We start from the raw sequence: 14,165 nt of genomic DNA on the forward strand, positions 1-14,165 counted from the left end.
ATATATACGCAATAAGTGTGATAGATTTAAATATGGGCGTAGGCTTGTGATGCAGGCCACAGTACTCTGCTGGTCCTGCTACGAAGGACACATCACATGCAACGGAGGCGGGCTATATATGTAGCAAACCAAACAGTTTTTTCCGTTACCCGAAGTATGTTGTTCTATGAGAAATATCTAATAAAAAGAGGATGTCTATGTTAAAGTTTAGAGATAAAGCCGTTGACTCAAGCGATTGTTACAGCAGTGTGTACATAGCTACTGCTATTAACGACATCAACGTAGAGTATCTGACAGTGTCAGATCATATGCCTACCATCCGAGGCAAAGACAAGTGTTACGTTATCGTTATACAATAACTAACCTTGCTCTCAAGGTTAAGGCACCTAAAGGTATCAGGTTTTCTAGCGGTTTCAGTCAGTACAATGCAGGTGCTGCGTACACAATGGGTCTTGATTTGGTCGAGTACACTGATTGGATCCGAAAGTGCTAACAAATTGGGAGCAAAGTAAAAAAGCTAATCTTCAAATTTGGACGATAGAGCCAGTGAAGAAGAACCGGTCAAGGCCTTTTTTTAAAAACAAGACTACCCCCTTTGATAGACTCTGTAAAGTCGGTGAGGTTTTGTCGACATGCAGGGTAAAAAGCCGTAGGTGCAAGTTAAAATTCGCATATAGACTTAATGCCCTGAGCTTGCCAAGAAATCGCGCCATATCGCATATGATGGAGATATTTTTATTGATGTAGGTACTGGGAAAGCGCTTGACTGTGCCTCAGAAACATAGTAGGTGGACCGATTTTGTGTTATCTTATAAAGCATACACAAAAGGATATAGAGTCAAAACAATGATCGAATTGCACTTGCGTTAGTTCTAGACAACTTTCAAGGGAATGGGAAATGGACACCTTTCAACTAGACAACTTTCAAGGGAATCAAGGGAATGGATAACCAACGAAATGGTGCATCAAGTGCTTGGTTATTATCAAGGCGTAAAAGAAAAGTATTAGATGCGCTTACGGTAGGAGAGTATCACACTGCAAAGACTGTGGAGGTAGTGCTATTGGTGAGTATGCTAAAAGAAAACCTATAAGAAAGGAGTGCGAAGGATAGATCAACATGCACAGAATACTGGGAAGCTATGTTTGCAACATGCTAAACAAAGGAGGTATTTCTCTATTATGTTATCGCCCTTGTTATCTATACAGACTCGTTATGAGAAGGATAGACGCTGCCTTAAGGCGTGATACAAATATTTTCTCTCAAGAATATCTAGGTTGTTCACGAAACAGTTCCAGGCGTAGTTTACTGGCAATATGTACTAGGCGAATAGAGATCAGCGGGAGTTTGATTAAAAGTACCGATAAAATACTAAGGGTATGGAGTATATCCTAGTGGAGAAGAACAAATCACGAGGCTGTACTATACCAATATGCCACCTATGTAGAAGCTTGATAATCAGACGAAAGACCACTGATGTATTTGAGAGTAAAAGTAATTATTCTTCAAGAGCATGATAGCTGTAGCCCGTGGCTTTGTATGTAATTAATCTACAAAACTCGTCACCTTCAGGTACACACTCAGGTGTATCCTATAGGTACCACTATAGGATATGCATACTGACTAAAGTTTTTTTAATACTTAGTCCTTGCCATCTTACCTCCCTTTCGCACGTTCCTTCTCATCGATGGTGTACACGATACGCTTCAATTCCTGTCTTATTTGTTTTTTATTAACATATAGCGATATTTTTCGTTCATAATCAAACTAAATCCGTAGTCACTTACTACACTAATCTTGATAACCCTAAAGATTGGATCCACGATAGAGTTTAGGTTAGACTGCTTAAACTGCTTAAAAGCATTTTTTAAGCTGCTTGACCTAGACCCGCAGCTAGTGCAAATCCTTCCAGGTGGACACAGTGGTTTCTCAAGACCTGTCGTTAGCGTGGCAATTCTGCGTCCACTAGTAATCATCATAAATACGCAACAGGGAGTAACACATGTGTCATACGTCTTGAATTTTTTTGCTAGACCATCACGCACTTTGATCTTCCTATGCAGGTACTGCTCTATTTCTTCGATTCTTCTCAGTCTATATACCCAACTACCGTCTCTAATGCTGTCATTCTTAGGTGCACTCGGAAGCAATGCAGGGTATAGCTTAATACATTGCATCTTTATTGTACAGAAAAGAAAAGGAGAAAAAGGCTTCGTTAAAGAATTTATCCGACAAAAGGATTTCTGTCTCATCTAGACAATTATCATTAGGGGTAGCATCAATTCGATGATGTGCCTCCAAATTCTTTTCTACCTCATTTAGATTGTTGAGTATTGGTATGACGGCTGATTTTATTATCCTTACGAACGAACTACATCAAAACTACTAAATTTTAAATCTATACGTTTCCAAAATCGTAGCTACGCCGGATGCGACAAACCCCATCCTTGGACCCAGCCCAAGACACATTAAGATATTGCTTTGTCTTTGTGATGACAATTTAATATCTTCCACTTTGTCAATGACTTCTGCGAAAGGCCAGTTCGAGTTTCATCATTTTGATTTATTAAAAAATTTAGCAGTTAGTCCAAATGTTGCAACGCTTTTAATGGAGAAAGTTGCTGAGGAATGTTTTCTTCTTCTTCGTCTTCTGAAGAAACTTCTTCGTTTTCGGTATAACTGCTGTCAGATGGATCTGGTAAAACTTTTTGAATAGCTTCCTCTCGTAATCCCTGCGAATTTTCGTTATTGGCCCTGAAAAACTGGCTGAAAGATAACATACAAAAGATTGAAGAATTATTAAATAATAATTTAAAACATTGTCTTAAGTAAATATAAACAAATTCCTTTAAAAAATTTGTTTTGTATGACCCATTCTTGATCCCGCTGTAGAGAGGTCAGTTCCAGGGGGTAATGTCAATATTTCTTTTTATAAGAACGTCAAAATTCTAATCAGGATGGTCGTTATTCATATTTCTCTATTGTTCTAAACAATAGACCTATTGTTTTTAGCCTAAAATTTTAGCCTGATATTCTTATAAAGCATACTTTCAAAAAAGAAATATGTGTTGAAAGCAGAAAAAACAAAGTGGTCGACCTCTGTGTTGCTTAAGTAAAATTTAATGTATAAAACAAAGGTTTCGGACAGGGCATTACTCGTCAGGTAACCGTAGTGAAAAATAGATATTATCTTGTATCTAACTCAAACAAGCCTCAAAAGCTCAACATCTTTGAGTAAGCAAGTCTAAAGAGCAATAATACTTTAGACAATAGAGTAACTGAAGAGACATTACGACAAAAAGCACCACAATGACCAATAATGACCCTCATACACCCATAATGTGGTAATTTAGAATATATTGTTGAACGCCTTATATAGAAAGTAGTAAGATAAACGAAGATGTTTTACTTTTCACAGTGGCATATTTTTTCAAAAAATAATGTTTCGCAAGAGGGTTTTTGAAAAGAAATAAAAAATAGAACTTTCAACATACACTTTTTTTCGTAATCATAATTCTGTTAATTAGTAACCGTAAAAATATCTCTAGTGAAATGTATAACAATATAATACTAACCCTTCTAGAAGATATATAGTTTAAGATATATTGTCATGTGTTTTGCAGTCATAAGACACGCCTAATCAATCCAGTACAGAATGCCTTGCTGTGTAGGCCGTATTGTTGCGTAAAAAATGTTCTACAACCCGCTTCTTCCACCTATAAGTAAAACCAAACCCACCCCGTGCCTCCTACCCAAAAAAGGATAAAACAAACACCCCTATGCCAGCATTGACCACGTTAATGCGAACAACCCGCAACTTGTTTTAACAGGTTTAATGCGCCAATAGTCAAACGCGCGCATTTTGTCCTCGTTTTGTTTTGCCCAGAAAGTCATAGTGAATAATAGTAATCATCGCAAAAACAATAAACACTCATGGCGTCAGCGTTTACATTAAATCAAGAGTCCAATGCTCTGATCCTTAGTCCAATAGTATTATTCCGCCCCACAAACCTCCTTCCAAAAAGTTTATGGGAAAAGTTGTAACCATTGCAATTTGATTGCACTCATCAAGCCCTAATTTCATTCTCGGGTACAACGCTTATATCCCTAATTCGATACTTCCATACCACAAGCCTGCCCAGAATAGACGGTAAATTTATTTAAAAAAAGGGGTAGTGGAAAGGTGTTAGTGTGTGAGAAATGTATCGCTAAAAATAGCGATAATTTCTTTATTCTGCTCTCCTGTGATTTATGCTCTTTTTATTTGTGTTGGGTGTGTTTTAAGAAGGCCGGGGCGAATCGAGGCAACTCTTTGAGCAACATTACTCGTCAACATTTGTAGATGAACATGTTGACTCGATTTGCTATGGGTATCAACATGGCGAAGAAAAAAAACCTCTAAAAATGTTGATCAACATTTATTAACTTTTTTTAAATGTTAATCAACATTGTTGATGAGTTTTGTATGTTGCTACGATTTGGTATAGCCATCAACATTTCTGGCAACATTTTTTAGTATTTTCGAATCATTTAATTGCTAATTCGAATATTCTAGCACGAATTCGAATGTTTTTGTTCAAGTGTATACACGACTTACATGAAAATAAGATTAAAACATAGAGATATATTCATTTTGAAAATGGCGGAAGTCACTGCTTCAGCTGATCCTGCAACTACCACTGCTGGTAAACAAAAATTTAAATGGAACGACGAATTAGTGGAGAAACTGATTGACCTTCTTCATCTTCCCTTCTTTGAATCCATTTTCTGGTAGGGCCTTGATTTCTTTTTTCATCGTCATCTATTATCAATGCCAGCAATAAACAAGCTGCAGCTTCTTTTTCCGCCATTTTGAAAAAAGAGAATGAATGGCCATGTTTCAGAAGAATGTAGTTGCTCAAAATGTTGACGAGGGTATAGCAAATCGTATCAACATTTTCCTCGACGAGAATGTTGATCGATCTGCCTCGCGCTTTACCAATTTTTTTAATTGGTATAGGAGTTGTGCCTATTGGATTAGGCGTTTTTCTTGTGATCAAATTTAGGTGGTCTGACTTTGAGTTTTATATGTGGCGGTGGTGAAGGCGTTTGGTTCAGAATTTCTTCTTTAGAGAGCAGTTTTTGTCATTCGGTTGTTGTTGTTGTTGGTAGTCACAGGAAGAGGCAGAGGTGCAGAGGTATTCTTACCCGGCTAACCTGGAGAGAGTCGGTCACACATTATATTTTCTGGTATGGATATAGGAGTATGCTTGAGTTGTCGTTGTAGTTCTAATTTGGATTGTATGTGGGTAATGTTTTCGTTGACCTGTTCCAGAAAAAAGTAAGCAGAGAGGTGAATTTGTGTTGGCATATCTGCTCCCAGTGATTGGTGCGATCTTATAAAATGGAAATGGAAATGTTGGAAATGATGTTTATGCGTATTTTAAATTTGACACGAAATTCTCGTTTGATGAAAGGAAATTGTTTGATGAAAAGTTTGTGTTTCTTAACACACTTCATCAAACACATTTTCCCCCTTCTTTTTCATATTTTAATATTTTTGGCTCATCTTAAATGGGTCAAACGGGTTATCAAACTCGCGAGTCCGACGCAGTTTGATGAAATGTTTGATGCATTTGCGCCCTCCTTAACTCTTCTTATTGATTAGTAGAGCTAAATCATTCTCGTTCCCAGAGCTTTTTGAGATTAAAAGGTTTTAATCTTAAAAAGGTCTGGGAACGAGAATGGAGCTAAATGTTTAAAAAGGAAATAACCATAGATATATTAGATATATGAGCAATCTACATTGTTTCAATTATTTCACACCAGTTAAAAAGGGGGAGTTGGTTTAAAGTGGGTAACTAAAAAGAGATGTATATGTCAAGTTATCTTAATTTGTCCCAATTATCGGGAGATTTTTTAAGAGAGATCTTAGAGGGACTCGCAAATTATAATCAAAATATGGTGATAATTAATTGTGTTAAATTTTTGATTTTTATTCCAGCTGAGATATGAATGCACTCTAACGAAAATATGGAAGCCCATATCTGCCATTGAATGTTGAGCAGAATTAGATTTCTACTGCGCAGTAGTCACATTTAGTCACAGTAAAATTGTGACTACTGCGCAGTAAGCATCAAAGAACAATAGAATAGTTAGCTCAATGCGCAGTAGTTAAAGTCTTACTATGTTTGGTATGTGCTTCCGTTTCTAATACATCATATTTTAATTTAATTGCTCTTTCGCTACTTTTAGTTTGGCTTTCGTCGTGTTCCTTCATTTCAGGGATGTTGACGATATTAACTGTAGATCTGTGACTACTGCGCAATAGAACTATGACTACTGCGCAGTAGAATTGTTTTTACCGCGCAGTAGTGATCTATTTTTGCTGCTCAACAATAGTGTCAATATGGGCCACCGCACGAAAAGAACTCGAGAAAAGTTTGTTTTGTTTGCAAAAGTTGACTATCATGATTAGCAACTGAGTGTGAACTCGAAATTTTAACCTGAGCAACTAAAAGGCAAAATAAAAAATAAATTTGCTTATATAAAAAAGCGTGTAGCAATAATAGCGGAGACGTTGATTAAAACGTGATAAATACAACATTTACTGCCAAAGAAACCGTTGTCATCTCTCCAAGAAAATATGACCTTCCCATGCCCTTAATTCATCTTTACCAATATCACAACAACATTAAAGTTATTATCACGAAGAAAAACAATTTTATAAATCCGAAAATGGAAATATATTTTAAGATTATGTTGATGTGGCGCCGTTCTTTGATAAAATGTATTATCTTTGATTTTGAAAGGAAACAGCAATAAATTTGTTTTATAGAAACATAATTAGCTGGCCATAATGGATAATTTTCTCGCCGGTTTACAGAGATACTCGCTGCCAGCTAACAACATGTTAGTCGAACTGTCAAGAATTGCCCTGAGTTACGACATCAATGAAAACACGCATGCATGCGTCGTTGTTTTCTGTTAACACTACACGTGGTTATGTTCTTTTCAAGTGGCGGATAAATTAAATTAAAGGGCAACTTTAACAAATTCTCTTTTTTAATAAAACTAGAAAGAGCAAAAAAAAAATGGCTAAAATACTTAGTCTGCGAATTTGGTCATTTCTACCGTCTTGTTTTTTAAATACGGTACTGTAAGTAGGGGTGGGGTAGGGTGGGGATGGATAAAAAATATTTTTAGGAAAAAAATAAGACGTTCTTATAATTTATACGTTGATGTTCTTATTAAACAAAATTTACAACAGTTCTTTAACTTTTTTTCTTAAAAGTTTATCCGATAAAATAAATAACCCTAATAGCATTTATACATCTGTCAAATATAAAACGTTGTGTCTCGCACAACCTCGTCCCCAGGTTTTTTTCGCCTTTTTGTAAGCGCTAACGGTTTTGGCATAGGCAACAAACCTTGGGGACAAGGATGGTCTCTTGAAATGACTCAGAATAAGTTTAAACCGTGTGCGTAAAATTGCATCAAATAAGTCAATTTAAAATAAAAAAGAAGGTTTTTATCACGAAGTGTCAATAATAACCGTTGTGCTATTATTTTGACCGTAAAAACCACGCATTAAAAAACGAAACAAAAATGGCGGTTAATAACCCAAATGCAAACAGCGACACGCCAACAATGTGAAACACGACGCCATTATGGTTTTTTTGCACCATCAGCAATAAAAGACTCTTGACAGAATCCTGGTTCCCGTTGTTGTTAACCAAAGGGGTTAACTTTAGGGGGGTGGTGGTTGTTGGTTTAATGGTTGTCTCGACTTTTTTCCATTTCGGAATCCAAATCATTTTCTTGAAAGCTGTTTTGCTTGGAATAACCTTTGTTTGGTCGGTGGAAATGGTAGTTTTGCAGCGGCTGTTGGGAGATGTACCACATTGTACATATTTCACCCATCTCGCTGATATTAAGCCAGCTAAAATAAAAGAAGTCTTATTTATATTACTATTATTTACCCAAAATAGCCTCTTCAGTTCTTAATGTACTGTTGTCAATAAGGGTCCTGCGAAGGGGGTGCTAGTGTATTTTAAGCATTAATTTAAGCTACAGAAGGCGAGCGAGCACAACTTCCGCTCAACTAGACAACCGCCTAAGATATCAATCCTATTTTATGCTTGATGTTAAGCAAAATGAATCGATTTACTCTTTTTTGGTCTCTGGCAAGACTCAGCCGAAGGGTTGGGGGTGCGGTGGGGGACACCTTCACCACTGGGGGTAAAAGCTTTACCACAAGACCACCAGTCGGTTAACTATTTAGTATTCACGCTAACAAACACGCGGCTTCGAGTAAAATGATACAAGTTTATGTACAAGAAAGCTTTGAATAACCCCATTGGCTAGTATTTCTCTCATAGTCTTAAGACCTTATGAAGATTTTCTTATGTAAATATTGACTTAAACACAAAAGAATTACAAAAAATCCGAAAATGGAAGATATTGTCTAATGTTATCTTGCTGCAACGCAATTCTTGACTGGTAAGATTCCGTAGGAATTAAGATCGTTCTTCAAAATTCATTATTAAAACTTCTTGCCATTTTCGAGGGACCTCTTTCTTATAGACCGCTTTTCTGCATAATGCTTCATTTCAATCAACCTATTTTTGTTCTACAACGGTCGCTTGCACAGCAGTCAACGTTACGGCTGTACTGAAAACACATATTATACAACAAAAGCGAAACAAGAGATGTTATATCACAAATGTTATAGATTTTCTTTCTATCTAATGCAAGTGTTACACAAAAATTACAATAGCAAACCAGGGGTAAAATAAAATGCATATCATCAATCATTTTCCCAGGGTTTTTTTACTACGTATTCCGTCAGTATAGGCGTTAAAGAGCCCTAGGAACGAGATTGGTAGAAAATCAGTGATGCGAGCACTTAAAGTTACCTTTTAGCTTAACGCGGGAAGCGGTTTCAGGATTTTATAGCGTTGTACAAAAGTTGAAATCGATACTTCTTTTCCAAGACAAAAGACAAAATAGGTGCGAAGTTTTTGTAAGAATAAAATGTAACAGAAATAATAAAGTATACAAAGAACGAAAACAAAATAAATATTTTAACATCCGTTCTCATACCTAAGGATGAAATGCAAAGAATAACATGAAACGCGAGACTCAACTCCATCTGAAGCTTCGACTATGACGTAATAAAATGTTCTTGTGTACAAATTATACAGGATATGGTCTAATAATTATTAGAAATATATAATCCAGAGCGAAGACTTCATGAATATATAGACTAAAGTTCTTTGTGATTTTCATCGAACTGGTGCAACTTATATAGGCTCTCGAAGTCAGTCAATTGTGAGATCAAATTCCAGAAATTTAGACACGAACATCAACAAAAATCCTCACCTTTTGACCGAATGTAATTTGTTTGTTCTTTCTCCTCTATATATAACCTTGTTTCCTTGCATGCGATGTGTTCTTCATTTTTTTAACTTAGTCATCACCGCTTCGCTTTATTTCATGCTCTTTCTAATAATCCCCAAAAGCCTTTAAGTGGTCTAATTATTAACCTTGAAAAGGCTTTTCTATTCTAACAGCTCTCAGTTCTTACGTTCGAAATCTATTGTTTCTAACTCCATTAATTCCTGTTTTTAATTGAGGTAGGCATTTTTTAAATCAAAATTGAGTAACACCAGACGGCGGTTTTTAAAATATATTCGGAGAGTGTTTATATGAAAATTATATGTTTACAACAAGCAATTACTTTTATGTTATATTGACTTCACGCGATAACACCCCTTTTGATCTATTTTGTTAAAAAGTTTTGCAAAACACAGCTTTATGTCAAGGATGCACTAAATATGTATACAGGCTAAAAGCGAGTCTCCACTAGACGAATTTTACGACGATGGTCAAATATTTGGTGAAGGCACATGCGCAGAGAAAGAAAAATGTTGGTGCTGCAGCGGAAATATCGTCTGACAAAAAGTAGAAATGGTTTCCACTTTTCGTAAAGCGGTCAGCGATCGTTAAGTGTTAAACCAATCAAAAAAGCAGAAAAACAATCTAGAAAGCAAAGCGATTTTAGAATAATTTAAAGATGGCATCCGAAGAGCATGGTGGTGTTGTGTTGTAAGAATTAGGTTAACAACTTCTTAGTACAAATCTCTTTAATAATAGCCGTCGTCTGTCTGTCTGTGTGTCCGCGAAAGCCGTGTCCCGTAACGGAAACAAGAAATTTGATGTATAAAGGACGGGCGACCCCGTGGATGTTTCCACGGGTAAACGACTAGTCTCTTTAAGATAGCTGTATTTTGTCTGTCTCTGCGCGGACCCCCCGCTGAGTTAGAAAATCGTGCTAACGGAAACACGAATATCAAATGCGATATATTTTTATCCACTTTGTTGCGACGAGTAAATATAAAGGATAGGCGAACCCGTAGATTTTTCACAGGCAAAGACTAGTCTCTATAATAACCGTCGTCTGTCTTTTCGTGCGTCAAAAGCGACTTGTGTTAACCACGCACGAAATTGCGCACAGCTCTTTGATCTTTTTGCTACGCAATTTAAAATTCTATTTTAAATTGTCTTTTGCGTAATTTTTTGTTCCTTCGATGCAGTTTCTTTGTTATAAATAACTACGGTCAAAGTTGCGGACAATTACTTTGCGTTGTCTATTTCATTGAAAAAGTTTTAATTATTCGCGCCATTTCAAGGAAATTACCAGAAACAAGTTTTTAATAATAGAGGGAGAACAATAAATTTTAGAAAGAATTTGTTTGTTCTAAACATGAATGTGAAATTTATCTATATTATAATACCCCTATACGTCTGTCCGTCCGTCCGTCCGTCTGTCTGTCACGCAAAATGGTAGCTTAGCTATGCAGTAGCGAGACGCACGCAATGCGGTATAAAAAGGACGGGCGAACCCGTGGATTTTTCCACGGGCTAACGACTAGTTTTGTAAATTTTGTTTCATCTTCAACCATTTATATTTTTAATGACAACAATAAACCTGGATGTGATTATTTTTTTTTGCTGAAAACTGTTTTTTAAACTGAACAAAAAGTGTAAGAAAATGTTAAACTTAGTTTTTTAAAAGCTATTTGCGGGGAGGAGCCTCTTTTTTACATCAAACTCAGGCCGTAAAAATGCAAAAATTTTTGTTAAATATATGAACACTACTTCCGATAAACTATACTATAAAAAATAAAAAAGTATAGATTACACTGCTTCCGTGTATATTTCCAGGGACCATGACTACCGCAGAGTAATTTAATTAACAGATGCGCGAAATAATTACGTCAGTGGATTGTTCCAAGGGTTAATGACTAGTCATATATAATATTCATATTAATTATAAACAATATTAATAACTAGTCGTTGCCCGTGGAAAAATCCACGGGTTCGCCCGTCCTTTATATTTACCCGTCGCAACAAAGTGGATAAAAATATATCGCATTTGATATTCGTGTTTCCGCAACATGATTTTCTAACTCAGCGGGGGTCCGCGCAGAGACAGACAGACGACGGCTATTATTATAGAGATAGAAGTTTTCTTCAAAGTAAAAACAAGCAACGCATGTTACATCAGCCATCTTAAATTTAAAACAATCGTGGTTTAATAGATCCACGGGTTCGTCCGTCCTTTTTTTACCGCATTTCTCTACTGCGGTTACCATTTTGCGTGACAGACAAACAGACGTTTACGGCTATTAATATAGAGATACAAAATAAGCATGGGGACCGAAAGTATTTTCAGGGGTTTATTAGCGTGGGTGACGATATAATGTATTAACAGCTGCAATTTTGATTAGTATAAGGGGAAATCATTGGTCCGTGAGAAATTCTACGGGTTTTCCTTACAGCAAAGTACTCTGCAGAGGACTTGAAATAAAGCTGCACGCAGATATTGAACACACAAAATAGGGGACGGCATCTTAGTTGAACTCGCGTCAGGGCGCAAGGTTTGCTGCTAAGCAAGATGTCGCAGTGAGATTAAAATGGCTTTCATTTTTAACGGTGGTGTAAGAATGAATTTCTCCCCCACATGTTGTTTTTCAGAACATGTACTACTGTTTTGGAAAAAGGTTAAATTAATGGTGAGACGTTGGCTCACACTTTTCCTGTAGGATACATGAAAATGGTTGTGTCATGTACGATAATCTTCGTAATAGTCATTATAGTTGCCCAGCAACCATCCGTGGTATCCCACAGGATGCCATCCAGGACGGCACTCAGTTGCAACTATGCTAGTAGAGATGTTTGTTACCCCCTTAAACATATCCCTATCCCTATTAAATTAAGTAGAAAACCGGATATTATCTTAAAAATAATCACCAAAAACGAGTATTAATAACGGTGTTGTTAATATCACAACCTGGTAAAACACCAAAAACAAAATCTTGTATCAAAACGTACAATTTCAGAACAGTTTGGTTCTATAAAAGTCACACCACTCACTGACCAAATCACAATCACCTCCCGGAATTGACAAAAATCTACCTTATCTGCAAGACGGCAAAATGCGACCAATTTAGACTTTTTTATCAATCATTTATACCGATATTTTGTTTTGGCACTAATTTTCGCGGCCGATACCCGCTCTTATTTTTGTGCATTTAGAACTAACAATGAGATATTTTTTATCTTTTTGAGTTGGCATTGTTATGTACTGATAAGGTAATTGGCAACTTCGTTTCCAGGACATGCTGTCTAAGAAATATCAAATAGAATTATATTGCCGATGATGATCTCGGTTTCATCATAATGTAATAGAAGCTTTATTTTTGGATGTATTTGCTATGGAAATAACTTTATAGACAAAAGTTAGCTTTTTAAAAGCTTTCTTAGAGCCATTCGCAAGAGAAAAAATTTGCTGTTAATTCGTTCAATGTTACGCTTTATACCTAATAAACTGGAGATGCTAACAAATGCCAGGGAAGATTTTTTGTTAGACTTAGATGATATGACGTGCTACATTGACCAAAATTTATCACTGCATTCATCATGTAATTTTGTATTAGACAGAAATGGTGTATTGACCGCGCATAAATAAGTGTTTTCAGACCAATTGAAATCACCCATGGACTGTGCATCGGCGTTGTGTTGGGAAACCAGGTAAAGCGATGCGATGCGTAAGTTAACACCGTTGAAGTGGAAGGGGATGAAGAGCAAACCGTTAAAGTTCCTGTTACGCATACGTGCTAATTAACGTAGATATCGCAGAAATCTAAAAATCCGACATTTTTATTTTCATGAGTCTATTATAGATGAACTACTGACTTAAAAAAATCACATAATTAAAAGGGATCAGGAAATTTCCATTTTTGTTTACGTAATTCATCTATTTTTCTTTCATTGCAGCGCCTTCCAAATCTCATAAGCAAAATCAAAATCAAACAAAAAATTGAAGTTGTTTTAACACTCACATTAAGGCAACAGATAAATAAATTTCTTGAAAAAAATAAAAAAATAACCATCAAAAAATCCGTATAGACGGATACAGCGAATATTGATCGATACGGCGCCCTAATCAAATTTGTTGTTACCGCCGCGGAACTCTCATTGTATTTTAAACACTCTCACCCAGAGGTGTAAGCGAAAAACTAATACAGGGCCGCTCCCTGCATCCTTTCCGTCCCCATAATAAATATACCTTGTTAGTCAAAAATTCATTACACACGTAACTAAATTTTATACCGGCGTAGAATTTTTTACCGCCTTTTCTTGCTGATTTTAGCTTATCCTCTATATAGTGTATTACGGACATTCATGCCACGAAAATCTGGGCACTAGCGAATTGGTTATCACTTGAAAACCCTAACAGAGCGTATTTATTTGCTATGAAAATCGTGGAACTGCACAGACTCAGCTTTTTTAATTTTTAAACTTCGCAGTAATTTGAAGGAAGAATCTTCAGTACTGACATAAGAGTGTATATTATCATGAAGACACGAGATTCAAAAACTAAACTTGGTTAATAATTTCTTCAAGAACTAGCTACCTATTTTTCAGTCCGGCTAATAAACTTAATGTTGGCTATACGAAGATAGCTGTCAAAAAAGAGAAACTTTTGTAGCTATTTAGATCGCAAGTATTTACTATTGTCTTACAAATAAAACAGTGTCGAAAAAGAGGTTCTTTTCTTTTCTTTCTTCATGGGGCGCAATTAAAACAAAAAGAGGAAGTAACAACCAGCATCCAGTTT

The 14,165-nt window shown here is 36.2% G+C and overlaps 2 protein-coding genes across 2 annotated transcripts in view; both read right to left on the reverse strand.

Moving 5' to 3' along the window:
- LOC130662306 (caspase-7-like) overlaps window positions 1–14,165 on the reverse strand; it is an 89,992-nt gene that overhangs the window by 43,065 nt on the left and 32,762 nt on the right. The window lies entirely within an intron of this gene.
- On the reverse strand, window positions 7,220–10,251 carry LOC130662313 (uncharacterized). The gene is made up of 3 exons (XM_057461145.1): window positions 9,362–10,251; window positions 9,083–9,143; window positions 7,220–7,919 (listed from the first exon to the last, which is right to left on the reverse strand). Exons 2-3 carry the CDS (start codon window positions 9,129–9,131, stop codon window positions 7,543–7,545), a joined length of 426 nt encoding a protein of 141 aa, XP_057317128.1. The 5' UTR covers window positions 9,132–9,143; window positions 9,362–10,251; the 3' UTR covers window positions 7,220–7,542.

Source organism: Hydractinia symbiolongicarpus, chromosome 10 (genome assembly GCF_029227915.1).
Source record: "Hydractinia symbiolongicarpus strain clone_291-10 chromosome 10, HSymV2.1, whole genome shotgun sequence".
Taxonomy (NCBI): Eukaryota; Metazoa; Cnidaria; class Hydrozoa; order Anthoathecata; family Hydractiniidae; genus Hydractinia; species Hydractinia symbiolongicarpus.

Bases quoted from the DNA above. Each gene is read 5' to 3' on its own strand.
- LOC130662313 (XM_057461145.1), bottom strand. From the start codon at position 9,131: ATGGAGTTGAGTCTCGCGTTTCATGTTATTCTTTGCATTTCATCCTTA. The intron at 7,920-9,082 runs GTATGAGAACGG...CTTTTATTTTAG, and splicing joins TCTTTGCATTTCATCCTTAG to CTGGCTTAATATCAGCGAGA.